Genomic DNA, 26,022 nt, shown 5'->3' on the forward strand with positions numbered 1-26,022 from the left:
GCAGCTTCCAAAAATGCAGACTTGGAACAGCTGTGGGGTTTTCCAGCCTCTTGGAGACCAACTCAAAGGAACAGGGAGGGTATGTTCCATCACATTTGGTCTAATAGATCCATGTGAAACAGACAGAAGAGTATTAGCGTGCTGTAGATGTTAGTGTCCAACTAAGCTCTAGGGAGAAGAGTTGTTTTTTATACCCCACTGTTCTCTACCCTAAGGAGTCTCAAAGTGGCTTACAGTCGCCTTCCCTTCCTGCTGCTGTTAACCACTACACCATGCGGGCTCTTGGTGAGCGCTTAGTTCAAGTCCCCACTCTGCCATAAGGTTCATCGAGTGAGTTTGGGCCAGTCACACACACTGAGCCTCACTGGGAAGATCCGGTGAACAGGGAAGAACTATGTCCATTACCGTGAGCTCCTTGGAGGAAGGATGGGATAGAAATGTAAGACAGAGATGGCATATACTGCCTTCATTTAAAGGCAGCTGGGGAGGGCCCATGGCTCAGTGGAAGAGCCTTTGCTTTGCATGCAGAAGGCCCCAAGTTCAATCCCTGGCATCTCCAGTTGAAAGGACAAGGTATTAGGTGACGTGAAAGACCACTGCCTGAGACCCAGGAGAGCCACTGCCAGGAGGAGTAGACAATTCTGACCTTAATGGACTAAGGGTCTGATTCAGTATAAAGCAGCTTCATGCGTGTTGATGTGTGATTCCCAATATGGTACATAATAATGCCTTAACTGGACCTGCCTGCACTTCTGCAAAAAGTCTACAGCAGACAAGCGGTCCCTCAGCAGCATACCTTCTGATCAGTCAGTGAATACATATTCCCAATGATCTGGGCTGCCATCTTCCTGGTGTCTGTGGAGCGATCTTGGAAAGCTCTCTGGACGATAGGCATGATGAGGGCTAGAGAAGGTGCATCGATGAAATGAACGAATTTGGTGTCCAGCAGAGTCTGTAGACATTTCTGAGTCTTCCTGGAGGGATCTGTCAAGGCGTCCAGGAGAACTGGCGCAATTGCTGCAAGTTGGGAAAGGAGATGGAACAAGGTCACAGAAAGAGGACGTCGTTGTGCTAACAGCAATGGAACCCCTCTTGGAAAAGGGTCTCTCCCAATACAAGAATCGCCGTCTTGGATCAGATCAACGATCCATCACATCTATCATCCTCTTGCAAACAGAGGCCAGCTAGATGTCTTGGGGCACTCAAAAACTAAGATTATCTCCTGGTGAAGCTAACACGGTATGCACAGGGGTTACAATTGAATAAACATCTGCTCTCTCTTATTGTATCACTAGCTTTTTACCGATTTTTTCCCTTGCTCATGAACAGGACATAAAGGTCTGCCCCGCTTGAGCAACTGGTGTTCAGCAGTATACTGTGTTCTACTTAGCCATCACAACTGGCAGCCACGGATAAAATGAAATTCATGGAGATCAGATCTTCTTCAAAAGTTGTTTAAGCTAGTGGCTGTCACCATGCAGCAAACTCCACAGTTCTGCATGATGTGAAGTTCTTTCGTCAGTCCTAAACCCACTGACAATAGCAAGAACACAAGACACATGCACTCTCACACACGAAATAACGCACTTTCAATCCACTTTGCAACTGGATTTTACTGTGTGAAATGGCAAAATCCACTTGCAAACAGTCACTGAAGTTGATTGAAACAGCGGGGGGAGCCCACCAGGGACTCAAACTGGAGGCTTCAGACAAACCATAAATTGCTTCTTCCTAGTTGGCTACACCTTCAAGATCCACAGGGGGTGCACACAGCCCGCCCTACAACATCTCACTCCCCATCCATTCCTATCTGCAATATGTGCTTACATTCCACCCAGCTATTTCTGACGCATAACTCACAGATATTTACTCCGGTCTAACCAAATGGCTCATGGAGAGGTCCTGCGCTCAGTATGCTTCAACATTATTATTACATTTATGGGTGGAAACACTGATATCCTTTAACAAAAGCTTTAATATGCTCTTGGTCTGAAACATCCTGCATGACAGATGCTTACCTAAAATCTCAGGATTTCTGATAACCGACCCGATCTGCCGGAGCGCCTGCTGCCCCGCCTTCTGGACCTTCACATGGGAGTCTGTGAGGACTTCGGTAAGTTTTGGCACAATGTTTGGCAAACAGGACGAGAGCTGCTTGGGAGCACAGTAGGCCATGGCCCCAAGCAATTCCACAGAGCCTGAGGGAGGCATGAAGTTGGACATTAGCAAAACACTCACTGGAGCAAAGGTAAAAGTCAATTAACTCAGAAGGTTTGGGTGACATCAAGGTGTGCAGTGGGGGGAATGGACTGAGAGGCTGGGAGTTCCTAAAGCAGAAAGCCGACCGCATCTGACAGGAAAAGAAAGTTCATCCAGAACTGACAGGATTCTCCATTCTCAGGACTGCTTAAGCCTCCTAACTCTTCTTTGCAGAAATAAGACAGATAAAACAAGCGTCATGCATATCTATAGGAAAATGCACTTCCAGGCTTGTTAATCTGCCGTTTGTGTGACAGTCTGTGGTGAATGAGATGACCCCTCCAGCAACTAGGCCCAGAAACCTGACAACAGCAAGGTTTTTATTTCTTCTAATCCGCCAACAACTAACTATAGCCATGCACAAGGACAGCTAATGCAATTTTGGTAGGCTAGTAATTTCAGTGGACTTATTCTCAGTGCTGTGCAAGCTTATGGAGAGTTGTGCAGAAAATGGGAAAGAGATAAAAAACAAGTTGCGCATACACAAACTTCTTTCCACCCACCCACTAAGCAGAACCTTTTTTGCATACATCGTTTAAAAATCTGAACTGTTTCTGCTACGAGGACTAGAAACTGGTTTCTTTCACACACACAAATGCACACAGAGAACCTTTGACTCCAAGCCTGTTTCCCCAATTCCACACTGTGAAGGAGGCAAAAAACGACCAGCCGGTGGGCAGCACGAGGCACAAAAGAAAGCAGTTTCCAGACAACGCCTGACTGAAGAGTCAAGGACATCCGGCTAAAGATCTTACCAGCTTTGGTTCTCCAGGACTCCTCCTCTAGAGCAGCCAACAATGAGGGCAGGACCAGCTTCACGCCGTGGGCACTCAGGTTGCTCATCACTGCTTTGGCACAGTCATCTGCAGCCTTGAGGAACAGGAGATCATGTTTAGGCTCTGCCCTCACTTTTTGCCAAGATCCAACTGACAAACGTAATTTTAACCTGCATTCAAGCTGAGGGAGGATGAGGCTTACTTCCAGCAGTGGTGGTGGTGAGTGCAGAGGTGGCGCAGGGGAGGGGAGGTGGGGGTGGGGGTGAAAACCACAGCCACACAGACTAAAGGATAACAACATTAACACTCATGAGTATTCACTCCCACCAGGAGTCAGACTGGATCCTGCTACTCCCACCCTATTAGGCAGGATCCCTCTGGTTTCTGGAAGCATTTTATTCCTCTACTGGCAAAGGAAGCCAGCCGATTCTTGCAACACAACTATGAGGGATGCCCATAAAAATGCCCTGTATCCTTAAGGTGGGGGCATCTTTTGCCACTCCTGGCTTGGCACTGCCTTCTCCCAGTTTTTCAGCACTGTAATGCTCTCCTTGTTCTTGTTAAGGCCTCCAGTGCCTTCCTTGCTCAGTTACAGTGTGACTATGGCTGGACTCTCAATTCAACCTCTTTCCTCCTCCGAGTAAATCCTCTGGGAGGGGCACTTACTATGCCTCCATTGCCAGGGCTTCAGACGAATGTTAGGAGCCCCCCGCCCCCCCCCCCCCCCCAATACAAGGGATCTATAATACCTTGCCCATTTGCCACAAGGAATCAAAGAACACCACACTTCCCCCTTTCCTTTTCCTGCCATTTGTGCTTTTCTTTCTTTTAAAAATCATGCACTGCAGTAAGTGCTGGGCTGCAGACTGGTCCAGCACATCAGCAGGCAGAACCTACCCTAGATGGACACTCCTCTGCTAGTAGGAGCAAGAAGTATCTTCAAGCTGTTTATTTATTTGGATGTTTATACCTTGCTATTCTCCCCAGTGGGAACCCAAAGCGGATTACATCATGGCTCTTCCCTCCTGCATTTTTATCCTCACAGCAAAAGCCTTGTGAAGAAACTTAGGCTGAGAGAGGTATGACAGGCCCAAGATCACCCCCGGTGAGCTCCCAAGGCAAAGCAAAGAATCACACTTGGGTCTTCCAGATCTTAGTGCAGCACTCTGATCAGTACACAATGCTGTCTATTGTCTGACAGGTCCTGCTCACTGGCCAGGGAGCAACCTAATCCCAGGGAGAGGGAGAAGTGTGGAGAGCCATGGAAAGAAAAGGCGGGCTTTTCAAGAGATGCTTGGGACCTGATGCATGCAAAGCAGGCAGTCTACCACCGACCTGTGGTCCACCCCGTCCTCAGTGATAACCCCTTTCCTCTCAGCTGTAGGAAGTCCTAAATGAGCACAAGGTTCCCTCTCGCTTGGATTCCATACAATGGAAAAGCAGGTGGAAAGGTTAAAGCTCTTTGCCTGCCTGCATTCTTGGGAACACCACACCCCTTACCTCTCGGACGTACTGATTTCCATCTCCAAAGCAGAGCAGCAAGTGGGGTAACACATGAACCACGTAGGGCTCAAAGAGCTTCCCAAGCATGGTGCAGAGCATCTCAAAGGCAAACAAGGCCCCTAATGAGAGACAGAACAGTCAGCAAGGACAACGCATCAATCAGCCCGCAGCCAAATCACTTGTCTGTGCTGATTCTCAGATACTGGACCAGCACACAGCTAAGGAAGAAACACTCTTGCCAACTGAGAGCAATGGGCTCTTTCTGTAAACCTGACTTTAGTCCTCTGGAGTGGAGCTTCAAGCTGACATCCAGAATCTATGTTCAAACTGCAGCCTCTCAGCAGCAGGACCAAGACAAAGTTAGGGATAGCTGCTCTACACCCCCATCTCTAGAGTCATGCCACTCTAAATGGCCATGTTCAAACTGGTAGCGCCAATCAGTCTGCACTAACAGCACCCCTGGTCTGAGCTATGTAAGCAGAGCAGCCCAGGTCAAGGAGAAAAGCACGCTCCATTCACCTTCTCGCCGCCGGAAGTTCTTCTTGTCCTGGATGGCGTCGGTCAGAGTGGCCATCATCTCCTGCTGCTTCAGTGAGAGGATGCCGAGGCCTTTCACCAGGCCGGCTAGCCCGTAGGCGGCCCCTTTCCTTTCAGCGTACTTATCCGATTCCAGCAGCAGCTGCATCAGTTTCTGGATCATTCCTCCTGCATCTTCTTTGATCGCAGGCACAAGTGGCGGCAGGCAGCCGGCCACAGACTCCTGAACCTGTAAGAGGTAGCACTGATAGGTTTACCGGAGGTATGCCAGCTGACCCAGTGCTTCATGAACTTCTGACAGCTGAAGAATATTTTTCCTACACGAATCTCTCCTAACCACAAAAGTAGCACTTCACTGTTCAGATATCTGCGTTAAACAGATCCCTAACAGGGTCAACACTTAAAAATAAAGACGTTTTGACAATTGCTCAGTCTTAAGATATAAAATCAGATTATTGTTTATAGTAAAGGGAAGGTGTTTGTTCCTGTCGGGTCTCGTAGACTCATGCAATTTTCTGTTCAACTAAAATCTTCTAGAAGGAAGAGTATAAAGTACATATAAGTTACCACTTCCTTAACTGTTTTGTTAAATAAGTCTTCATCCTCCTGAGAGCATTCTGATGACATGTGCACCCTCAAGCGGCCAACTCTGGAGATGCAGCATTTCATTTCCCCCTGATTAAGATCCAACTGATTCCAATGCCATTTTAAAGAAACCCTCCAAGTTAAAATTTAAAGCACACAGCATCAACCCTTTTTACTGAAGGAGAATACTTGGAGCATGAAGTAATACCAATCTGAAAGGAAGTTTTACAAGTTTTTTTACTCCTCCCCAATGGGATCTGTTCTAAATCTAACTAACTTCACAAATAGGTTGCCTTTCTCCAAATTTGCTGGGGAAAGAATCTATACAGCAAATCTCCAAGATTTATTTATTTACCAATGAAATGCAGCTGTCTCCTGGTTTAAATATTTTAATACTCCAGTTCAAACTCTGTATGATCCTATTGCATACTTGCCCACCAATTTCATTATGCCCATCTATGGAACATGAATTATTACTGATACTACTTGATCTTTATTGTTGAACTGCTGCTTTATTCAGGTTTTACATGTATTGTGATACATTATTGTTGTTATTTACAAAATTTGTAGATAAATAATATTAAATATAAAGTGCTCTACTGGCCTGCAATAAAATTCAGTCCATTGGAAAAAAAACCTTCTGAAACAGCCAGGAAAATTAAATCAAAGTAGAGCCCAAAGAAACTTTACATTAGGACAGTGCCACAATGGAGAAGCCATAAAGAAGGGGGGGCCTCTGCTATGCCTTAGTGAGGAAAGGAGGCAAAAGAGAAGGAAGCCGTGCAGGGCATTTAAGGCTTTGAAGATAATAACTGGCACCATTACAAAAGGTTTCAAAATAACAGAACACTTCTTTAGGTGACTGAGACTTTGGTTAGTGTGCTTCCTACAATGGCTTCGTGTATTTGCACTTCCATGTATTGTACGAAGTGGGGGCTTGTGCATATTCGGCATGGGAAGGTCCACAGATTTGTTCTGCCATTGTGGCAAGAGAGCAGAATACACTACCTGTTGGGATGGAGTGGAGAGTGCTGCTATCAGTTTTGCAACGATTGGTTTCACTTTAGGATCACTCTTGTCCAAATGTTTGGCCAGAGACCCCATCAGAATGACCACGCTCTGCCTGACGGCATCATAGCTGGCATCATTTGGCGCGTTCTTCAGGAACTCCTCGAAAACTGGCAACAGGGAGTTAACACTGTCCTGAAAGTCAAGATATTGTTACCCATGACCAGAAGAAAACCACTTAAGCACAGCTGGGTAGTGGAGGTGGAGCTTTTAATCCATAGTTAAATCCAAAATTACCCCACAGAAAAATCTGTTCTTCTAAGTTTTTGAAAGAAACTACCTGAGAGCTTGTAATTGCAGGCACTGTTTCCTGTGCTCTCATTTTTTGATATGGGGAGGACAATAAAAGTACCACCGGAATTCTGAGGGCAGGGGGTCACGGAGGCAGAACAACCACTTTGCATAAAGAAGGTCCCAGTTGGAAAGGGTAGTGGATGTCTGGAACTACTAACATTTCTCTGCCTGAGAGAGGGATGCAGGTTTTTCTGGGAAGATTTTTCAATTCAAATTTAAATAAATAATATACATAATGTTAGCAAAATTTAAGTAATGTTAGCAAAAGAAGGCAAACACACCACATAGAAGGATGGATTTGTCCACATTTCCTATCCCAAGTTTAGCCCTTCTAACGTAACTGAAATGTAGCACAACAGCTCTGACTACTATAGAGGGACTGTATTTATACACATGGTCAGTATTATTCCAACAGTACAGATGGGAATCTGAGGCTGAGGCAATAATGGCTTGCCATTGCTAGACCACCCACCAAGGCTAAGGTGAGACTAGAACTGAGGACTTCCCGATTCAGAACTTGCTCTCCTAACTGCTAAACTATACACGCTTGGGAATATATCTTCCAAACACTTTTCTTAGACCTGGATTTCAACACTGCACTTCATTCCCTTCTCAATCATCTCTTCTCAATCTAATAGTGAAGTGTGGGCCCATTTACGGATCGGGCCCATTTATACAGGAGAATTTTTCTACAAACTTGGGTAATGCCCCAGGACTGCAGAAAAATCTGAAAACCGGGAGAAAAAAAGAGGAATGGACAAGAACATACGAATCTGCGGGGGGGGGGGGGGCGCCGCGGAGGATCTGAAATCTTTAAAAAAAATACGTTGGGGGAGTTAAAAACCCAAAATGATAAAAGGAGCACCTGTAGTTTAAGAGATGGATGCCCTCAGTGGCTGTTGCTAGGCAACCGCAACAGTTTTGCCAGCATTCCATTCTGTCACTAAAAGGCAGGGGAAGAGAGGAGGGCCCTTTTCAGGCTCTTTTAGCCTTTGAGAAAGGACTCAGTGGGGCCAGGCCCACCAGCAACCACTGGGTGACTTGATGCCATGCAGCCTGCATGACTCACGTAGGTCCAGCTGCTTACTATTGTTCAAAAGCAGTCAGCCCACTAAAGCCAGAGTATGGTGTACTGGTTAAGAGTTTCAGACTATGATCTAGGAGATTCAGGTTTGAATCCCCACTCGGCTGAGGGAGCTCAGCAGATGACTTTGAGCCAGCCACACATTCTCAGCCTAGCCAACCTCACAGGGTTGTTGTGAGGGTAACATGCAGGACAGGGGAATGATGTAAGCCGCTTTGGGTCCAAACTGTGGAGAAAGGTAGGATATAAATGAAGCAAATAAACATCAAATATAGTTGAAGATGAGGGGGGGGGCAGATAAAATGTGAATGGGTTTGAAAGAGAGGAGGATATGGGGGTTGCTAGGAGGGGGGAAAGAGAAAACAGTGTGGGAATGGGATACAGGAGAAAGTGAAGTACTTTCAGTCCTTGCAGGTTCCCCCTAGCGCGAATTGGCTCAGCACAGTGGCATCACACAACTGGGCCACAGTTTCCTGGGGAGAGGCTGCCAGGGGGAGGGAAGGAAGGAAAGCTCAATATATGGAAGCAGTTAAAGGTAGTTGGCTGGTGGATGGAAAGGAGAGGAGAAAGCAGGAAAAGGGGAGAGGGGCAAGGCGGGCTTTCAGGAAAGGGAAAGAAGATATAATGGGGCAGGGGAAATGGGATGCACCCCATAACTCCATGCAGTTCTCCCACTTGTACCTATTTGAATGCTAAACGAGAGATCAAATCCAACTTGCCTTGCCATGGGTATTGAGCGCAGAGAGGGCTGCATCCAGCATACATTTTCGGACCTCAGGATTGCGATCATTAAGGGCATCAGGGACAAAGAATTGGAAAAGAGGCTTCACCTGTGAGCTATCCAGATGCTGAGAAAGTTTGTTCAGGGCCAAAGCAATGCCACACCTGTCAGGATAACATGCTAGTTATTACATTATATAAAAACAAGAGAAAGCGTGGAATATTTTGTTTAGATTAAGAGTGTCAGAATTTAAACAGGGAGTACCTAGCTTCCCACTGGTCAGGTGGCGATTCAGATATCACACGTCCAAGAGCATCCAGAACTGGAGGAGGCCTCTGATAAGAGAGAAAGAGATAGGAGTCCATTTTGGGGGGGGGAAGACTGTTCAGGCACCATGAGAGGTGGAGACAGCAGCTTCCATCTGCGGGGGTGACATTATTTCTTGGAACTTACATAGAGTTTCTCCTGATAAATCTCCATCAGTTTGGTCATGACATCCCTCGTTTGGCTTCGGTACTGTTCAACGCTCTTGGAAAGCGCCTCAGCACCTGCCTGCCGCACGGCTTCCTCGTAGTGGATGACATCTTTGATCAACACCGAGCAGATATCCGCCTGCAGCTCCAGCCCCATCGACTCCCACAGCCTGCAGGTAACAAAGGAAGTGAAATGGCCATCCTCCGTCTCGCACTCAGGCAGCAATAATACAGAAAACTTTGGGTTCGAGGGATTTTTGTAATTCATGTCAGGGAGCAGTGGAGATCACAGACCGTGGCCCTGGCCACAGAGTTCAGCTGCCTGAGAATGAGCTTTCATCCACTTACAAAAAGGAGAGCCGGTGGTGTGTAGTGCTTAGAGTGTTGGACTAGGATCTGAGAGACCCAGGTTCGAATCCCCACTCTGCCATGAAAGCATGCTAGGTGGCCTCAGACCAGCTACAAACTCTCAGCCTAACCTACGTCACAGGGTTGTTGTGGGGATAAAGTGGAAGAGAGGAGGATTATTGTAAGCCACCTTGGGTCCCCACTGGGGAGAAGGATGAGGTATAAATGAAGTAAATAATATACCCAGTGTAAGGACACAAAAAGAAGCCTGCTGGATCACATCAGTGATCCACCCTAATCCAACTATTTGATTTACCAGAGCTTTTAAGTTTAAAAGTTGCAAACACTGCATTAAGTTGGGGAAGATGCAAACTGGGATTTCATTGTTTATTTCATGTTTTTAATTACTTATTGTAAGTCACCTTGGGCCATGGGGAAAGAAGAAGAGAAGAGATTGGATTTATACCCCGCCCTTCACTACCCAAAGGAGTCTCAGAGCAGTTTACAAACTCCTTTCCCTTCCCCTCCCCACAAAAGACACCCTGGGGCTGAGAGAGCTCTGACAGAAACTGCTGTTTTTCAAGAACAGCTGTGCCAGATCTATGGCTTGCCCAAGGTCATCCAGCAGGTGCAAGGGGAGGAATGGGGAATCAAACCCAGTTCTCCCAGATTAGAGTCCGCACACTTAACCACTACACCAAACTGGCTCTCCTACACCAAACTGGCTCACACCAAACTGGCTGGAATAGACTTCACAGGGAAAGTAAAACCTACATTGTAGAGTTTCTGCATCGGATATAGGAGAAAGAAAACCAAACTGAAAACTTGGCTTATGTAAAACTGAGTGTTTTAGAAAAATGTGTTCGATTTCTCCATCGAGGCAGAAAGTAAAAATACAGAAGGGGGAGAGCCCCCCACAGCTTAGTGATATAGCATGCACTTTGCATTTCTACTGCCCAATCCCTGGCAACTCCTGTTATAAAGTCATCTCAGGTAGCAGGTGTTGGGAAAGATGATTCTCTGCCTGGGACTCTGGAGAATGACTGCCAGTAAGAGTGTGCAAACGCTCCAATGCAACCAAAGGCAGCTTGGCATGTTCAAAGGCCGTGAACATATGACCTCAGGTCCCAGAAGAATGATATCCACTCACCATTTGGACTATCTTCCTGTGGGAGAAAAAAAGACTGCAAATGATACCTCACCTCTCTGCCAACTTTCGAATTTCTTCTTCCTTGTCAAAGTTCACCACCCAGAGACGGCGCAAGAGGTTCAGCCCGTTCTTCTCATCACTATCTGGAGTTGGCAGCACCATCTGTAACTCCATCAATCCCTGAACAGAAATCAACCAGACAAATCAGTACAAAGCTGGTCTTCAACTTCCCCGCTGCCTGGCATCTCAAGACTTCAATCACAGGAACTGTCTGGTGTAAGGTAAACTAGGAAGTGGCTGAACTCTTTCTTCCATTGCTTGCAGTTTGCATGTTGAGCTGTTCACCCACTGCTCCACGTAACAGGGAACAGCAACATGCTCCTATGCGTTGCCCTTTTCACTGCCTTTCTTACTGTGGCAAAAAGCCACAACCACAGGATGCTGAGCGGTGGGTGTTGCCTTCTGACACACTTCCGGTAATGTCAGGGGGTGTGGCAAATGCAAATAAGTTGTGCTAATAAGTTATGCTAATGAGCTCCTGCACCTCTTTTTCTACGAAATGACCCCTGGGTCAGACTATGCAATGTTGACAAGCAAGGAATTAAGGCAATAGCTCTCCCCCTTTTTTCTCCCCGGTACCTGGCATCCCCCTTGACCCTGGGCACTGGATTTAATAGCCACGGTCAGTGGAAGATCCTTCCATATTCATAATCCCCAGGGAGAGTTGTCTACTCCCCCCTCCCATCACTGTTTTCCATCAGCAAGCAAAGTCTCTTCTGTCACAGAGTGTCTGTTGTGGGGGAAGGGAAAGGAATTTGTAAGCCACTCTGAGACTCCAAGTGAAGGGTGGGGTATAAATCCAATCTCTTCTTCTTCTTCTTTTGCCTGGTGAGCCCTCACTGACTGACCCTCCTTGTTTGTTCTAGACTGCTTATTTTATATAATGTATATAACATTTCTTAAATGATTCGCCACCCTTGAGGGCCCTAATTCAGCCGAAAAACAGCACACTCATGTTTTAGGTAAATAAATTTAGCATAAACTTCAAGACATGAGGAAGAGTGAAGGATGGCAGCAAGCAAAGAACTCCTCCAATCCAAAAGAGAATGTGATTCCAACTGACCCGGAGAGCTGCATCACGAACGTTCATGCACGGAGACTGAAGGGCTTGGAGTAACACATCTATTTCCTCTTGCTCTGCATAGGCACAACCATCCTCTCCGCTACTGCTGGCGCACAAAGCTGTCAGTGCATTTGAAGCCAAAACCTGAGAAATGTCAACAGATTTAGAATGGGTAGTCAAAATTCACTTTCACAGTGTGAACATTTGAGTTATTCGTACACTGCCTTCTGCAGTTCAAAAACTGCCCTGAATAGAGATCATAGGAGTGTGCTAACCACAGCACTATTATAAGTGAATTCTTTGCTTTACAATTTCTCTCGAAGCGATCACTTTGGCCAAGGCAAACCTGCCCACTCCCCATCTCAACTAGCAAGAAAAAATAGCACATTCTCGTGAGATCAGAGGTTCCACAGGAATCCTGGAACCAAATATTCTAATCAATGATCTATGAAGTACATTAACGGTGGGCAACTGGCCACCTTGCCAAGTACTGTCTATTTAAGAATGGCATCTGATTTCCCCTAAGGTCTCATGCAGAGGTCCTCCCCCTCCCACCTAACAGATACCTCTGGAGTTGCCAGCCAAGTGCACAACCACTCAGAACCACAGGGCCACCCATGCACTAGAAATGGGATGGTCAATGTCTATAATCCTGAGCACTACTCCATAGTCCCAGACAAGGACTGGAAGGTGTCAACTCCATGGTGAAGTTGGCACCACCTTGCAGGAAGGGCTTCAGTTAATGGAATGCTTGCACTCACAGAAAATCCAAAACAGATATTATGTCATATCAGAAGTATAGAATTCCTACTGCTAACAATTTGAAAATATTAGTAAGGTCATCAGGGACAATGAGACAACAGCTCCAGGGGCCTGCATCTGGCCCATGGGCGAACTGTTGGCCATACCTGCTCTGGAATAACTGGCCAACTCACCTGCAGTCGTGGAGAGCCGGTTCCAATCACTTTGGTCAGGAGCAGCAGCATGTCTGTACGAGGCAGTAATTCAGGACCATTCTGACAAGTATTCAGAAACAGCACAAAAGAGGGAAGCATAAGCATTTGTCATTAAAGTGGCTTCATCTTATTATTGAGAGCGGCAGCACAGCCCATGGGGAATAGGTAGCTCACAACCAAAGGTAAGTTCCACTCTGTCCAGGAGTTGAGACCGTTAGGGATTGGGCAACTATTATATTTCCCTCTATAAGCAAAGAAATACAAAAAGAGGAGGAAGAAAGAACCCTCTGGGGTGTAAAGCAAGGGAGTCAAAAGAATTTTTGTTTTTTGCCACCTAGTCACAGCTGACCTATGGAGAACCCCTTGGGTTTTTGAGGCAAGTGATTAGGCTGAGGTGGTTTGCCACTGCCTGCCTCTGCGTAGCAATCCTGGACTTCCTTGGTGGTCTCCCATCCAAGTACTAATCAGGGCCGACCCTACTTAGCTTCCCGAGATCTGATGAGATCAGGCCAGCCATTCAAAAGGATGGGGAAGAATTTAAAAGTGCCCTCGTGTGTTTAAATGACAGTAACTTAGGAAGAAGGTGACTGGGGACCACGATGCTGTGGCAGGCCTGGGAGTAGCTCTCAAACCAAAAAGCACAAGATGGGACAGATAGCTAGTATGCAGGTCTATCGGTTTCACGGTTTAGATTTTCTTGCCTAAACGTCACATACTTTTGGTTTACTTTTTTAGCCATATATTTAATAATGATTTCTGTTTATCATACATTTGTTAACATTCTGTTTAACAGGACTGACTCAGATCCTGTGGGAACGAGCAGGCTTCAAAAACACACAAAAAAGTCGAAATGCCCCCCGCACGTTTCTGAAGGACAGAAACAACTCTAACCTCATCGACCAGCAAACTCTGGTTATTTGTAGATGACCGAAGTTGTGCATGTACTGTGATGGTCTGCAGGACCTTGACCAGAAGTTCTTCCTTCTCTTCACTATCATTGGGAGTTTCCAGCAACACCATCTTTAGGAGAGGAAAAACTAAGGAAAATGCTGGAGCTGATAATGGCACAGGGCCTACGAGAAGCAGAAGAAAACCAAGAGATGTCAGTGAGTGAGGCTACTTCCCCACATGCTATGGGCAGGCATAATGCTTTGGCTTGTTGCATAAGAGTGCTGGGCAAGGACGCAGTTCTAGCCCACTCCCCACTAAGCCAGCTGTCTTTATGTTGAGGAACCATTCAGAATGAAGGGCAGGACCATGGGCCATTTGGCTTTGCACGCAGAAGGCCCCAGGGCTCAATCCCTCCCTCCTTCAGATAAAGGATCCCTTCTCTGCCTGGGTCCTTTGGAAAGCTAGTGACGGTCAGACCAGACAGTACCAAGCTAGCTGAACCAGTGTTCTGGTTCCAAATAAGGCAGCTCCCTTTGAGATCTGCCACCTACAGTCACAAGCGATGAGGAGCATTCTGCCACCCCCGGGGGTTGCTACTGCCTCAGTCTGCTGAATATGTAGACAAGGCCAAAGTTATATCTGGAATTAAGTCTGGGGCTTGACTAGCAAATGCAGGATCTTTTTCTGTTTCAGTTGCAAGCAAACTAGAACGAACAAGCAAAAAAGACCCAAGAGATGAAAGCAAAGTTTCTACAAATTGAAGAATTGGAGAATTGCCTCACCCGCAGCCTCCCCCTTGCTCATCCGGCCACGAACAGTGTTTGCATGGAGCAAGTTAGCCACTCGATGGACAGCGGTGGGCAGGTCTTCCTGGCACCAGGATTCATCCAAATCGCATTCTGGTTTCATCAACCGCAGAGTCACATGACTCACTAAGGTACCTGCAAAAAGGGGAAGAACAGCAGGATCTTTGGATCTGGCTGGCTGCAAAGGTAGTTTTACAGAAGCCAAACAAAAATAAGAACTTCAGGAAGCTGCCTGGATGTGGCGGCACCACTGAATACAGAACACAAGCTGTGCTGTGGGCACATTTGGTCGAAGCTCCATGTTCTTGACTCTCTTTTAAAATGGGGTGGGGCCAACATTTTTATCCTTGGGGACCAGAACTTTGAAGGGGGAGGGGAAGAAGACAAGAGACCTCTTCATGAAAAGCACCAGCTGAAACAAAAATTACGTCAGAGGGAGCCCAGGGTACTCTTTTCCTCTCAGAACTGAGGAACTCCCTCTCAACCAGCAGAGGGTTAAACACAAAACACTTACAGAGCTCTGTCTACATAGTTACTGCCTCCCAGGAGAAAACAATGCTTGTGGGCTGAACGTGGACCACAGGAGGCCAGATGACTTGTTGTTTTGGCACCCAGAAATAACTCGGGGGGGGGGGGTCATATATGCATACTGGAGGCAGGGTGGGTGAGTGGAGCAGGGACTTCACTCATCAAGGTTTCTGCCCTTTTACTTTTATGGACACACAATGCAGAGCACCGCCACAAAAACATTACTCCTGCTTAAGATTACCAGCCAAGGGCTGGCAAGCCCCAAGAGACTACGGAGGGTGGGACTTACCCAAATGGCATCCACTGATGTCACTTTGTTTACCCAGCAGAAACTGATGTCACGGTATCAACGGATGCCCTTTTGTTCCCATTTTTCTCCCACTCCTCATGGAGCAGCAGCAGGAGACACAGGTGATCGGTGGGAGGCTGCCTGCCAAAGTGGGCAACCTGGGCAGCCTAGCTATGCAGGGACAGAACTTTGCCTCTTCTCTGGCTCTGCTCATGCTGCAAAACGAGTGAGGCTGGCCTTTTCGCCCTTGCTCAGATCACAGCAAGGCCCCTGCTAAAAATCAGTTGTCAAGCAGGGCTCCCCTCAGCAGCTTTTTTGTCCTAACAGAAAGTCTGTAGACAATATCGATTTCTTAATTACTGCTAGCCATGTGCCCTATCAGTTTTTTTCATTATGATGTTCTACTGAGCTTTATTTCATGCGAGCCATTTTAAGCCTCTCAGAAAAAGGGACGCAGTTTCATAAAATGCTGTTTAATAAAACTGAAGCTTTATCAACACTAACCAAAAGTCTTCAAGTGAGCAGGCATCACGCAGGACGCCAAAGAAAGGAAAGGAGTCTTAATCCGCGGAGCAGCCAGTGGGGATTTTAAGAGAGGCAGGAAGGAGCCAACGAGAGCAGGGATGTACTGAGAGAGACCAGGTGGGTTCCTCTTTAGAACGGCATCTAGAAGACCCAGCATGGATTCCAATTCATCATCAAGCTGCAAGAAGATACGGCAGAGGTTACTTTCAAAACATGATCTAAAGAGAAAGCCAGCATGTTCCAAATGAGAACATACAAATAAACGTATTCCTCTATTTTGTCAGGGCAACCACAGAACAAACCACTGAAGAGTCCCATGGCAGTTTAAAGACTAATGAACTTACCTGTTTCGTGTATTTTTATCCTGTCCTTCCCCCAAGGAACTCACAGCAGCATACAAGGTTGTTTATTCCACATTTTATGCTCACAACCATCCTGTGAGGTAGGCTAGCTTGGACAGCATAACTGGACCCAAGATCACCCTGTGAGCTCCTGGCCCACTTCTACAACCCAGGTGCTGGGCTGAAACATTCAGCTGTTACTGATAGCAACTGGGTGCCTGCCCACGGTTCCTGCATCCCTGTGACAGAAATCCTAAAGCTTGCCAAGGCTCATGAGGGCCATTACCAGGTGCTCGGTGGAAGTGGGACTATATTGTATTTGGCTCTGCTTGGTAAAAGTGGCCTCTGACATCAGAGGTGAGGATTTGTGTGGGATGGGAGAAATCAGCTTATTGTTCTTAGAAAGGAGGCTGGCTTAGGTCCAACTCCATCTAGCATAAATATCTGGATATCTGGGATCTTCCCTTGTTTTCAGTCTTCAGTGGAAACTGGGTCCATGGGAAGCTCGGTAGGAATTAAGGACTCCTTTGACTTCTTGTTACCACATAGAACTCTGCATACGTTCTGAGAAACCAGCTACAGCATAGGCAACAAGTTTAGCTTAGTAAGTTCAACTGTATTGCTTTTCATTTGAATATCTCTATGCTGTTGTTGCTGTGTGTTTCCCCTGTATTTTGTTTTGCCTTTTCCCACCCTTTTTGAATCCAACTACCCTTTTCCTTTTTCTCTCTGTTTTACGATAAACCTTTGTATAAAGACAATTTTTTTGCTTTGCTTAGTACAATCTATTGCTCAGCGACATTTCTCTTAATCTCTTCCCCCGTTTGCTAGACCGCAAAGGTTGGGTATAAGTTATTTTGGTATTGCTCTAGTACTGCTCTGGAAGACTACCTTCTCAGCAGGTCAGGCTACAGGTTCTCAGTAGGTCCTGAGTGGTGGCGGCTGCTTACCGGGCTGCATACCAGGGTATTTAGAACCCTTGGTCTAAGGGAATTTCCAGCGAGGAAAGGCACCATTTCCCCCTTCCTACTGTAACAACCTCTGTCTTCATCTAAAGCCACCTGCTCTCTCCAGCATGATCAAGAAACAAAATCCAGGAAAGGGTTACATGAAGACTCCTTCTATGGAATCTACCAAGGGCAGGAAGTTGGTTGGAGGAAGTTGGGAGGTCAACCAAGTGCTTCTCTTGACCCTTTTATCCCCCCCAGACAGTTGCAATGAGGGAAGAATCTGCTCTCTGGCCTGACAGGGGGAAGGGATATGCAACATGTCTGTTAACAAAACACACAGAGACACCAAAGTCCCCAGGTATCCTTGCAACACAGATATCCTTTTTGCATATATCCTCATAGCAAGCACTTTGCTGGAATTGTGAATGCCCAACCAGGTGCTGGGTTTAGCCGAACTCTGTCCCCACTTGCCTCTTTCAGTTGCTTCCTGGTACGAGATTCCTTTTCCAGCTGGGCATTCAGCATCTCCTTCTGTTTGCTCGTTAGTTGGACCTCTTCCTTAATTCCTTTCTTCTTCTTTATCTCCTGCAGAAGACCAGCCGTGTTATTTTTGTTAATGGGGGAAGCACCTTCAGAAACTTAAAGCTCATGAATAAGCATGAGAAACAAAAAACAAAGACAGGCCTAAGGTGGGTGAAGCAGCACAACATGAGTTTGGGGAGAGCCTGGTGCCTTAAGGGGCTTGCTGGGAGTAGCCTGGGGCCCTCAGGGGCTTCCTGCCAGCCCTGGAGTCTTCCCACGCAGTAGAAGCACAGCCACCCACTGGGACTAACCCATTCCTGGAAGACATTAATGGATCCTCCCAGGATCACGTGCCACCTCCACTTCCTGAAAACTCCTAACCAAATAATTTTGGATCAGAATTGTTCATACAATCACGGTATCTTGGAAACCACTGCACTCCATTGTCCTTCAGCTCCTGTTTTATCTTTGTTTGACTTTCCATACCTCGAAATATTTATCGTTTTCAAAAACAAAATGTTTTAAGATAATACACAAAGCCACCCAAAGCCAGTGCTCAGACTTAACAGAGCAAAAACACAAACTTCAAAGACTGCCTGTGCCATTAGTTTGGTTAACCTTTCCAGGGTTGTTGTTTTTTTGTAAACATGATCACATCCCTTTGCCCTGCCTTCCTCCAAGGAAGTGAAGGTGACCTACATGGTGGCTCAAGGCGGCTCAAGGCCACCTACAGAGTTCAGGAGGAATTTGTACCCATCTCTCTCCACTGCAGTATGTTGCCTAATGCCCCAAACCAGCTCTCCGTTAACTTCTGCAGCACATAAAGCCTCACCTCCTTCAGCTCCAGCTCAATGATCTGTTCCTTGAAAGAATAAGCCTTGTTTTCCCGTTTCATGTTGGCCTTTTTCAGGCTGTCTTGCTGTGCACTAACAAAGAAAAGAACAGAGGAGCATTCATTGCCGGAACAATGCCAAGAAATCAACTCTGTTACACTCACTCATCCACACACCCCTTGGTATAGCGGCTTCTCTGAACACCCCAAAACGTTAATCATCCATTTCTCACCTTTGCAGAATGGATTTGTCATACAGCTCCCCTTCAGGGGTCTTCATGATGGCAAACTCCTCCAGTGTCACCTGACCCAGAGCAGGGTTTTCCAGAGAGGTGGAAATGGTGCTGATCACTTGAGGGAGCACCCTGCCGGGAGACAGGGAGGAGAGCATGCCCACTGCATTCAGAGAGGACTGTCAAAGAAGAGAGACAGATAAAAAACCCACCACAGTTACATATTGCAACACCATTTCAGGGTCTCAGTGCCCAGGACTCTTAGGGTAAAAACCTTACAGTTCTGCAGAACAACCCACAAGGAGCTACGTTCTTCACCCTTATGTAAATCTGTATCGTGACATTTCTTATTCTGCAGAGTAAACTTGCAGATTTAAGTATTCTGCATAATTTATGCTAGTTTTGCTGATCTCGGGGCAGCAATGGAGCTGTAGAGAATACTGGGGGGCCCAGCTTCACTCACTGGCTTCCCAGTGCAGCATGCACTAATGTGCATTTATAAACAGATTTTATATATATATATTTGTATATAATATTTTAAAGAAAAAAAGGAAATAGGGATACAGAAAAAAGAAGGGGAAGGGGAAATTACATGTATAAAGAAAAAAAATAGGTATTCACAGACATCAAAAACTGTTCAGAGGTACAAATGATGAATTACATATAGATATTTTAGATATTATGTAACATGTAAGCTATATATATCAGATATAAAGCATATTCAAAGATATTAGAAACCAACTTTTTTCTCAACCAAATCACGACTGTTATGTTTACAAGTTACAGTTGCAAGGTGTTGTTGTTGTTCAGTCACACAGTCGAGTCCGACTCTTTGCGACCCCATGGACCAGATCACGCCAGGCCTTCTGGTCTTCCACCGTCCTCTGAAGTTGGCTCAATTTCATGTTCGTTGCATCGATGACACTGTCCAACCATCTCATCCTTTGCCGTCCCCGTCTTCTTTGACCTTCAATCTTTCCCAGCATCAGGGTCTTCTCCAGTGAGTGCTCCCTTCTCATTTGGTGGCCAAAGTATTTGAGCTTCAGTTTCATTATCTGGCCTTCCAGGGAACAGTCAGGGTTGATTTCTTTTAGGATTGACATCAATTGTTATGGTAGCAAGGTACCATAACAGATTTTTGAAGTCAAAATCTATCTACTGAAATGCAGCAGCAAGTCAACCATATGTATCGTTTGGGGAGGGGCCATAGCTTGCCAGGGCGCACATGCCGTGCACCCACAGATTCAAATCCCGACAACTTTACTTAACCAGGGGGAGACTCTTGCTCAAGGCTCTGATCCGCTGCGGCATGTTGCACCATAGGACTGACCTAGAAAGAGCAACCGTCTCCCTCATCCCAAGGCAGCTTCGTATCTTTCCAGCCCACCCACTCCCAAACACACACTTGTCCAAAGAGATCACTGAAAAGCATTCCCAAAGAATGAAACTGGTTACCTTATTCATGGGTCTTTGAGCGACGATTCTGCCAAAAATGCTTCCTACATGTTGGGTGATGAAATCTTCAGGGTTGAGCTTCATCTTGACCAGGAGGCCTGGCCAGAGACCGGACTGCCCTGCCACGGGAAGAAAGACATGGCCAGAGTGACTCAGAGGAGGCTGCAATGCATGCCCACCCTGGCCTCGGAGAAGACAAGACAAGCCCACACCCAATGGCAGCCCCCCCCCAAAAAAAAACACACTCACCTAAGGAAGGGTGATTGCTTACAAGCAGCATCTCCAAGGCCAGCTTTTCCTTCTCCTCGGGATCTGCGTCCAGCCCTGCCACGGACGAGACCACACACAACATTTCCTGAAGGACTCGAGGGGGAATGTATGTTCTCCCCTGTTCAGACAGCTCTCCAGACTCCGTCACCAGTGCCTCGGCTGGAAGCACCTGGGGGCGAACAAGTGCCAGTTTAAGGCCTCGTGGAACAACACGAGAACCGTTGCTCCTGCAGCGCACGAGCTGAGGGGTGGGCTGGGGTAGGAGTATCACTCCTAAAAACGGAGCCCCTAAACCCCTTGGGTGCAGAGAAGTCGTAACAGGATGAAGATAGGAAGGAAAAACACAGTGCAGTAGAAGGCGGAAGCTGAGCTGGTATGGTACAATGATAGATCAAGATGGGTAGCGGTGGTAGTCTGTCTGTAGCAGCAGAAAAGAGCAAGAGTCCAGTAGTACCTTAAAGGCTGACAACGTCTGTGGGAGGATATGAGCTTTCATGAGTCACAACTCACTTCTTCAGATACAGCTCATTACCAATGCTGACCTCCGCACCTACTACCCCCTCTGCATATCCCACCTAATCCAAATCACGCCTGCTATTGTCATTTGCCTTCTATTGTCATTCAGCATCTGAAATCACTCCCCTCTCCAAGATACAAGGACAGATGGACTCACACTCCAGCTGTATCTGAAGAAGTGAGCAGTGACTCACGAAAGCTCCTGCCCTGCCACAAATTTTGTTAGTCTTTAAAGTGCTACTGGACTCTGGTTCTTTTCTATGGTACAATGGTTAGAATGCTGGACTAAGACCCTGGCACAAAGCTCATGGCTGACCTTTTGCCAGTCACACATATTTTGTTCTCCACCTAAACTACCTCACAGAGTTGCTGAGAGGATAAAATGAGGATCCTGTGTTCTTCGAACAATGTAAGAAATGACTCGTATCAGCCTAAACAAGGCACTTGGCAAAACAGTTATTTATGAAGGCCTGAAGAACTTTGAACACTGAGCCGATACCAAGAGAACTAGGATACTGAAGAACACACATTGCTATGGTCAGCTTTTGATTCACACTTACTACTTTAATCAGTCTCTAGGGATGTGCTAAAGAACAATTCTATAGTAGAACCGTAGAGCTGTAAAATGTAGTTTTTACTCCAAGAAGACAGGGATCTTTAAAAACTCCTCTTGGTGCAATTTACGTTCTGTTGCCTTTCCCCCATCACACATACATTTCCTTTTGTTCCCCAGCAACCCCTCCCCACAGATGCACACTGAAATACCCATCTGCTGCCCTTTCCAGGATTTTGAAGAAGGCCAAATTAAAATGCACATTTTAACTTCAAATTTAGCAATTTTATTGCTAATTTCCTTCTCATTTTAGACTTGCATGCATGGTTAGCAATTACTAATTTGATGTAATATTCCTTGGCACTCAGAATTCTCCAATTATTAAAGAAACTTAGGGTTGTCAGGTCCCCTCATCGCACTGGCAGGGAGATTTGGGGGACGTTCCAGGACATCTCCAACGTAATGATGTCACCTGGAAGTGATGTCATCATGCCAGGGACGTTGCACACTGACGCTCTAGTTTTGGGGCAAAACTCTATGGTAAAATCGGCTTCAGACCATAGAGTTTTGCCCTCAGACCAGAGCATTGCCACGCAACATTCCCTACGTGATGATGTCACTTCCATGTGACATCATTGTGTCGGGGACATCATACAGCGATGTCGATTTTTGGGAGTGGAGTTTCCCCCACTAGCTAGTGGCAGGCAGAAGCCCTGAAAATCAGGGGAACCCCCACCAGAACCTGGGGAATGGTAACCCTAAACTGCAGTCAATTTTTTAAGCATACATGATTGTGCATGTACAGAAATCAAAGTAGTTTCAAAAAAAGAAAGCAGTCAGTGTTTAGATGACATAACATGCACATATATACGCAGGGGCCACCTTCAGCATACCTGAGGTGAGGTAGCTACTGAGGCCAAGGCTTCCAGTGGGGCCAACTGCTGCCGCCTCCACCTGCCTCTCTTGATGCCGGCCTGCACACCCTTCACCAACCTGCGAACTGCATGAGCTGTCCAGAGCTGTCAGGGGAAGGGCATGTGGGTGGGCTCACAAGCAGGGAAAGGACACAGGGGGGAGGTGGTGGAAGGGGACCCCCAGTCCCTCTTTGCCAAGAGAGAGAGGGGAATGCAACTTCTACAACAAAGCTTGCTTTTTACTGTTCTTCTATGGATTTCTATTACAAATCATCTACTGCCTCATTAGCTGGGGACAAATCAATTCCTGTAACTCACTGGTCTTCAACCCTTGGGCCAGGGCCTCAAATAGGTTACAGGGTGCCAATTACTGGGTTGCAAGCTCTCATATACTTGTAGCTGCTCCTTCTGAAAAGTTATGCTGCTGGTGTACTACGTGTCCTGTCCCTTCGCATGCACATTGAGAAAGATAGTGAGGAGAGGTCACACATCAGTGTAGAGGACTCCTCAGGACTTTGCCTCTTGGCTTCCTTCTTACTATAGTACACCTTTGGATACTTGGCTTATACTTATTTTTCTAGCTCTCTTTGAGCCAAACTCTACGTTACCTTTCTTCAAGCATTTTCACATGTTCCCCGCAACCACACACCACCAGCAGCCTCTCCCTCAAGCAGTTTCCTCATTCAAAACTATGCTAGGGGGGGAAAGGATGCTCTATGTGGAGCAGCAAAATTACTGCTCCCCCCAGTGTAGGGTCTTTGTTTTCTTTTTTAAGAAGCAGTTTCCTGCCACAGCTGTGTGGCTATGGGGAACACATGAAAAAGATAATGTATAATTTGACTCTTTATCTGCTGTGAATGGTTCTCGCTCAGACACCAGTGTGGCCATAACTCTGGCTCCTTCTCTTCCTGTCATGTGACCATGATACCAAGTCCTTACAATGGGTTTCTGGGACTTAAAGGTGTGGGGCCCAGCACTTTCCAGGCCTCACTGGGACTAAACACTGCAGACCTGTTAACATTATATTGCCACTTTCGGTTAACCGTCCCATCCTGCATAGCTGAACTTCCAGCTAGCCCAGTGAACATTTACCTTATGAGAACTGAGAACTGCTTTCAGCTCTTCTAAGAGCCCGTAAGCCAACGTGAAACCCCCGGGCAAGGCCAAGAGTTTTCTTGCAGTCTGCTGGGCAAGCCTCCGGACACACCACGGCCGGCTGAGAAGGACTGCGGCCAGGGCTTTGTGATACTGCCTGAAAGGAGAGAGCGCAAGGTAGGAAGGGAAAGGGGCAGATAGCCGGCAGAATGGTCAAGTGAAAAAAAAGGCTTCCACTTCAAAAGCTCAGAAGTTTGTGGTGCCCAGGCCCTCCCCTCTGTGTCCAAGATGAAACAGTGTTTCTGTCACCCAAACTCCCAGGGCGCTGGCAGGAAGGTTCAGCCAGGAAGGGAGCTACGTTACTGTCTGGAAAGGTTGTCATAGTCTGCCCACAGTCTGACCATTCTGACAGGTACATAATAAGCCTGGCTAGCCAGCAGAATGACCTGTGCACAGTCTCCCCTACACCTCTAGATTGGCCGTGAACCCCCACATGACTGTGTGTGGGGAAGAACTCCTCTCGTTTCCCACTGGAACTAAGCCAATGGGAGGTCTAGGCTCCAGGTTTCAAGTTATCTAAAGAAAGAGCTCACGGACGCTGTTCTTTGTTTTGTTCAATTCAGTCTCATTTAATCCATGTGCTGTTCTGACTGGGGAGGAGACCTGACCCGTGGCCAACACTGTCAGGAAATGTATCCAGTCAGCTGACCGGTTATATTTTTATTTCCTTCTTGCCTTTGTGGATTTTGTCTGCATGGCTTCTCAGATATGTACTGAGCCAGAGGTGTAAGCTTAAAGGGTAAGATTCAAAGAGTTCTTGGCACTTAGTCAACTGCGGCCCTGAGTGAACCAGACTAGCAGATCCAGGACTAGCCCAGGATCTTGTGCATTCTACTGTTTGTAATTTTGCAAGTTACTCTGGGTCCCCAATAGCGACAAAAGCAGAGTTTAAAAAATTTAAATAAATAAATCTCTTTTCTTAGGTCACCACAAAGGTATTGGACTGAAGGGAAACCAAACTAAGCTATACATACTGGACTTTAGCACCAGGCAGCCGATGCTCATGGTCCAAGAGGAGGCGCTCTGTCAGCTGTAGGACAGTACACATCGCTGTAGAAAACAACAACACAGAATTATATGGGTCTGATCTCATCTTCTTCATCATGGCCAGGGCTGCGTGCATTTCATGATGCCACAGGACCACAGAAACTGTCTTCCTAAAAATCTCAACTTCCATGTTACTTTTAAAAAAATTTAAATGAGCAAGTTTCAGCTTGCTTCTTTTTTTACGGGCAAGTTTCCAGCTTGTGGCTGATGAGCATCACACAAGAGATGCAATGCCTTTTCTTGGAAAAGCTGATCTTTTAAGATGTTGAACAGAAAGGTTCTTCAGGCATGCAGAAGTCTTTAGGGGGCTTCAGTATTTAAATCACAGCTGACACATGGGCCAGGCTGATGGTGACCTAATCAAACGTGCAGTTTTTGCCCAGAAAGGAAGCAATGGAAAAGCTTGTGGTTAATAACCCTTTTAAATCAAAGGGAGATGGGCATTTTAATCCATTGTACAAGTATCAAAGGGCTGGAGGGATCTTCCAAGCCCATCCACGTGGCCCCATCCTTTAGACCTAGTGCTTCACCCAGCTATAGCATAGCCTAAGCAGAGGAAGACGCAGATATGCCCGCATGGCAAAAGCAAGTTCCAAGGGGAACTTCTGAAATATTACAACTCACCTTCCTCTGATGCAGATTGCAGGAATTTCTCTGAAGTGAAAATCTGCTTTTTCTCATCCAGAATCAGCTGCCAGAAGCTATTCAGTTTGTTTTCTGGAAAGCAAAGCAAAGGAGCGTGTTGTGCGAGCAAGACAAGAACAGACTCTTTTGCAAGGATCTCTTGTGGACTAGGCTGCTCTTGTCAACTGGGGCACTTTCTACAATTCCATATTAAAGCTGAAACCTTTTATCAACTCAGATTAAAACCCCTTTCATTTACTCAAACAAGAACCCTCCCCCACTGGCCTAATTTAAACGGGATCCAGAAGTTTGCTTTTCTTGTTGTAAAATGTGTGCTACCTTGGTACAGAAAGTAACACACATTTATTTAAAACATTTCCATGTCACCTGTCCACTCAAATAGGGTCCCCCCAAGGTGGCAAATTATCAAAGCATTTCAACATTGCAGAGGCATTGTTTAAAGAGCACGCTTGTGATCAAAATTCCATGAAGCAATTCTGGTCCAATAAGGATGCGATGTTCCAGAGACTGTTTTCCTTCCCCTCTGGTTCACACTATTGTACATGGATCTGTGTTTAAGGTCAGCACTTCATTGTAGAACTGACCTACAGCTGTCTAAGAAATGGATAATAGTTGCTTTGTCGTTCATTTAACATGTAGGGAATCTGTCTATATGCCTATTGGTGTATTTATC

General features: G+C 46.4%; 1 protein-coding gene across 1 annotated transcript in view; it reads right to left on the reverse strand.

Moving 5' to 3' along the window:
- The window catches only part of GCN1 (GCN1, eIF2 alpha kinase activator homolog), a 69,065-nt gene that overhangs the window by 23,713 nt on the left and 19,330 nt on the right, over window positions 1-26,022 (reverse strand). The window contains exons 16-38 of the mRNA XM_015425296.1: window positions 25,329-25,421; window positions 24,632-24,707; window positions 23,595-23,754; window positions 20,499-20,688; window positions 20,250-20,368; window positions 18,795-18,973; window positions 18,562-18,655; window positions 17,679-17,792; window positions 15,896-16,094; window positions 14,551-14,709; window positions 13,769-13,950; window positions 12,857-12,937; window positions 11,922-12,065; window positions 10,851-10,978; window positions 9,281-9,470; window positions 9,092-9,162; window positions 8,826-8,991; window positions 6,669-6,863; window positions 5,058-5,304; window positions 4,536-4,657; window positions 3,015-3,129; window positions 2,019-2,198; window positions 797-1,017 (exon numbers count right to left, since the gene is read on the reverse strand). Of these exons, the coding sequence (XP_015280782.1) occupies window positions 797-1,017; window positions 2,019-2,198; window positions 3,015-3,129; window positions 4,536-4,657; window positions 5,058-5,304; window positions 6,669-6,863; window positions 8,826-8,991; window positions 9,092-9,162; window positions 9,281-9,470; window positions 10,851-10,978; window positions 11,922-12,065; window positions 12,857-12,937; window positions 13,769-13,950; window positions 14,551-14,709; window positions 15,896-16,094; window positions 17,679-17,792; window positions 18,562-18,655; window positions 18,795-18,973; window positions 20,250-20,368; window positions 20,499-20,688; window positions 23,595-23,754; window positions 24,632-24,707; window positions 25,329-25,421 (3,425 nt within the window). The remainder of the gene's footprint in view (window positions 1-796; window positions 1,018-2,018; window positions 2,199-3,014; window positions 3,130-4,535; window positions 4,658-5,057; window positions 5,305-6,668; window positions 6,864-8,825; window positions 8,992-9,091; window positions 9,163-9,280; window positions 9,471-10,850; window positions 10,979-11,921; window positions 12,066-12,856; window positions 12,938-13,768; window positions 13,951-14,550; window positions 14,710-15,895; window positions 16,095-17,678; window positions 17,793-18,561; window positions 18,656-18,794; window positions 18,974-20,249; window positions 20,369-20,498; window positions 20,689-23,594; window positions 23,755-24,631; window positions 24,708-25,328; window positions 25,422-26,022) is intronic.

This window comes from Gekko japonicus, unplaced genomic scaffold (assembly GCF_001447785.1).
Source record: "Gekko japonicus isolate JY-2015 unplaced genomic scaffold, Gekko_japonicus_V1.1 scaffold135, whole genome shotgun sequence".
Taxonomy (NCBI): domain Eukaryota; kingdom Metazoa; phylum Chordata; class Lepidosauria; order Squamata; family Gekkonidae; genus Gekko; species Gekko japonicus.